Source organism: Oncorhynchus clarkii, chromosome 5, assembly GCF_045791955.1.
Source record: "Oncorhynchus clarkii lewisi isolate Uvic-CL-2024 chromosome 5, UVic_Ocla_1.0, whole genome shotgun sequence".
NCBI lineage: Eukaryota > Metazoa > Chordata > Actinopteri > Salmoniformes > Salmonidae > Oncorhynchus > Oncorhynchus clarkii.
The window spans coordinates 54,107,720-54,112,061 of NC_092151.1; the positions used below are offsets into that span (position 1 = coordinate 54,107,720).

At 42.7% G+C, this 4,342-nt stretch overlaps 1 protein-coding gene across 1 annotated transcript; it reads left to right on the forward strand.

The window, feature by feature from the left end:
* The first annotated feature begins 1,132 nt into the window (after positions 1 to 1,132).
* Positions 1,133 to 3,672, forward strand: LOC139409713 (uncharacterized). Its single transcript, XM_071155112.1, is given in 4 exon segments — positions 1,133 to 1,156; positions 2,735 to 2,882; positions 2,977 to 3,485; positions 3,487 to 3,672. Coding segments are annotated over 4 exon segments (867 nt in total).
* The last annotated feature ends 670 nt before the right edge of the window (positions 3,673 to 4,342 follow it).

Below are 4,342 nucleotides of genomic sequence, written 5' to 3' on the forward strand. Positions count from 1 at the left end.
AGCAGATAATGACAACATGACAATAACAGTAGCTGTAGATGATGTAATGAAAAGTTGGAGGGTGGTTGGTAATGGAGGGCATCAGGTGGATCCACGTCTGGGTGTTAGGCAGAAACCCTAGGTCCCGGAGAACAGGAGCAGAGTTAAAGGGAACAGGGGAGGAGACAGAGACGTAAACAAGCAAACACAGATTACACTTTACTAAGAGAAAATCTGATGGATTAGTGCAGTGTTATAAACGGGAGATATGTACTTTTCAACACTTTTGGAAGGTATAGCCTACCTCAAGCTGGTCCCCCTCCGACTCAGAGCACAGAGAATCAGACTGATCCAAACTCACTGGTGGGTGGGATACCTCCTGGGGGGCTCGGACAGTCTGTCCTAAAGTCATTTGGAGAGATACATTTAAGAGGTACATTTTTACAAGCTCAGCAGAACTACCATTTCTTGCTTTCTCAAATGTCAACCGAAGCTTAACACACTTTGTCTATTGGGCTTCCTTGAAGTGTAGGGCGTCAGTGCTTTCAGTGATCGACCGTCCAACTGCTCCAACTGGAGAAGATTGTTGGCTTCAACCGAGGTAACTCTAGGAAGACAAAGTCAAAAATATCAGGGTTAGGGAAACTAAAAATAGCTTCAGGACATTTTGTGTTGTGTGCAAAGAGAATTGCCTTCAGGTTGTTCTCCCACCCTTCCTGGTACCAATCAATGGACTTGTCCATGGCAGTCTTGAGAGTCTGGTTGGTCCATCCCCAAACCTGGAGGAGGGGTTAGGAAAGCGACACCTATTGACAATGTAAAATAGTAAAATATTGAAATATGTCTGATTATGTACCATGGAAAAACAAAAACAAATTGTAAAAAATAAATAAAACAAACCACTGATGACAGAATATAACCTATAACATCCGTACCTTGTTCCAGCGTTCATGACCTCGGTCACTCAACATGACCTCAGGAGAACAGTGGGTGTTGAAGAAGTCCATCATCGCCTTGGAGGTGGCCTCGCCACTCTTGTCCTTGATGGGTATCATACAAAACGAAAACCTATTTTTGGTTCAAAGCACCCTTTTTTTATGGGTTATAGAAGGGGATTTAGAGTTAAGCACGTACTCTTCCTTTACAGACCTTAATGGGTGTTGCCTCCATCCACTTGGTAAAGTGATGGGTCGCCGTCAGACACCAGCTGTTGCCATTCCTGGATTTAGTGAAGGGTCAGATGAGGTCCACCCCTAACATTTAGAGTGTTAGAGAGATTACTTTATTCTTACCCGTATCTGTGTCATACAGTATGCATATTTTCATATTTGTAAGGATACTGACACACATACACACACATTCTATAATATTCAATTCTGCTGTGGTCAAATATTTTTTTGACCACAGGGACACTTACCGATCATGTGCCATCGTGCAAACAACTTTGATGGGCTTCAACTCCGGAACCACAGTCTTCGCCCTCTCAAAATTCTGGCAGGCTAGACAGGGTGCTGACCTTTTAAGCAAAAAGTGACAAATTTAAACATTGATATGACATTCATTGAAGTCATAATATTTTCAGATATAATAGAATGTGATTGATAACTAAAAGGTTATTTCACTTTCCCAGCTGTCCCACTCCTTGGCAATTCCCTGTCAGACTTTGGTTGACTTTGGCAATCATGCGCTTCACTCCGAAATGCCCAGCACGCATCTCGTCCTTAGTAAAAATCCTCCTCCTGTGTGGCTGGCCATCCTCCCCACGTAGGTACATATGATTGCCTAACAAGTTGGAAGAGAAGAGTTGTTGAAATACTCAAGTCTAAGTACATTTGCACTGCTATCTTTCTCTCTCTGTTTCTCTCTCTCCATCTCTCTCTCTGTCAGTCTTCCACTCTCTTCCCACCTCTCTCTCTCCCGCTCTCAATTTCATCCTATCTTTCTCACTTTCTTCCTCTCTCTACCCCCCAATGTTGGCACATTGGCCATTATTTAGAAAAATGTATGGAATCATTCCTCTAAAACTGTCTGGCTAGCTAGCTAGCTAACAAACATACAGTGCAGATGATCTTCAAATTCATTGCTTTACACTATCGTATCACAGCAGTGGCAAGCCATGGTTGACCAATAACACACCTCACCATTGTATGAATTAAAACAGACACCCCCAACGACCCTATGTGTGTTCCTATCACTTTGTGGACAAGAGGCCGACTGAAGAGCATCCTTTCCCTGAGAAGTGGCTGGGCTATGACCAGTACAGACCAGAAGGTGACATCTCATCAGGACATCAACAAATATAGGTAGCTGTTAGCTAGCTCCTACTCGCTAGCTATCGCCACAGATGGTTGTCCTGAATCGGGCAGAAGTTAGCTAGCTTAGCTAATTATGTTACTAGTTGGTAGCCACTCCTAAGTCCTAACACACTGTACCTAGCTAACTGTTGCCTAGCTTACTCACTTAGCTGGCTAGCTTGAGGACAGCCCATCTGATACAGTTTTGTTTGCTAACTAGCCTAGCTAGTTAGTCCCTACATTGTTAGCTATCAAACAACTTCTTTCTGACAATATCACCCCCATGCCATGAGTATCCCCATCATTGCTGGCATGCCACTGGCCATGCTCATGACATGTCTGACTAGCTAAATTATTAAACGTTCAACTATTTTCTTTTTTCTTTACCTAACCATGACCAGTAGGCTGTCTGTGTATTTTATTGTGTTAAACTTGTGGTCTCTCTTATGTTTGTTTGACAGATGAAGACAACTGTGGTGATGCAGAGTCTGATCTGTGTGCCAATGCCACCGCAGCATAAAGATGCTGATACTCAATGGGAGGTTCCAGCACTGACTGATCGCAGCTACGTGTCAAGAGAACCAGTCAACAAACAAACCCAATGTGGTGGTGCAGAGCCATTTGACCCACACCATCCTGAAGAATGACACTAGCTCTGTGTTGTATACTGGCCTTCCTCATAGTGTTTTCTTTGACCATGTAGCGTTTCTGCAGCAATTCGACACGGCTAACTTCAAAATGCATATAGCTGATCAAACACTGATAACCTTGATGGATCTGAATCTACTCCAGGGTGATCTTGCTGAAGGCTTTGCTGTGTCCCGGGGAGTATTGAGCAGAATACTTTCCTACTGGATTGACACAATGGCGGAGCACATGAGGAACCACATTCCATGGCTGCCGAGGGAGACGATCCAGAACACAATGCCTCAGTGCTTTAAAGAGATGTTCCCCAACACCACTTGCATCATTGACTGCTCTGAAACCACTCATCAGAAAGCACACAATCTCCATTCCAGAGGGGAGTCATTCAGCCACTATTATTCCAGCAATACTCCATGTGGAGGCAGATGCAGTGACAAATTCATCACCCAAAACTCTGGCTTCCTGGAATACCTTAGGCCTGGCGATGAAGTTATGGCAGACAGGGGCTTCACCATCCGAGATCTGCTGTATGAGAGGAAGGTAAATCTTGCCATACCAGCCTTCACTCAGGAAATGAGAGCAGCTGTCTGACGAGGATGTCACAAGCACGAGAAGGATAGCTAATGTATGTAAACATGTTGAGAGAGTTATCGGACGATTCAAGGTGTTCAAAATCTTCTCCCAGACTGTTCCCATCAACCTGACGCACAAAATGGACAAGGTCATGGTGAGATCATCCATGACTGAGCAGTGAGAATGTTCATATGAAATGTAACTCTATATACACTATCATTTCATCCGCATGAGACCCTGTGTGTACATATAGATTCCTATTTAATGTGAATCATTTTGATGTTCCTACATTAGAAATGTACTGTAACTTTGCCTGTTCCTGATCCTTACAGGCACCCGATAGGTGCCGTTATCATGCCTTCTTCAATCTATTTCAAACACATTTTCTTCAACACCAAAAATGTCTCTAACAGACCAACAGTGAAGACAACTGCTTTCGGGGAACAGCGAAGACACCGTTTTCTTCATTGGTGCCCTTGAAAACCAAACCCAGAATCAAACTGAAAACACAATTTGAAACCTTTAGACATGCCTCCTCGTCCTTCATATCAAAGAAAATGTCAAGAAAGTTTAATTTCACAGTGTTTTTATTAACACCACAATTTGCCAGGTGCAAGATGAATTATGGTACGCTTAGATAAGTTCATGAAGTGCCTTAATATGAAAAAGAGCTACACAAGGTACAATGCAAATATTAATACATCATAAGGAGTTAGATAAACATGAATGAAGAGAGCTGTACAAGGCAAGATATAAAAAAAACATCAAGAATTATGCAAATATAATCAGGTAAATGTGCATATGAAGAGAACTGTGCAAGACTAAAAAAACACCAATCAAGAGTTATGCTT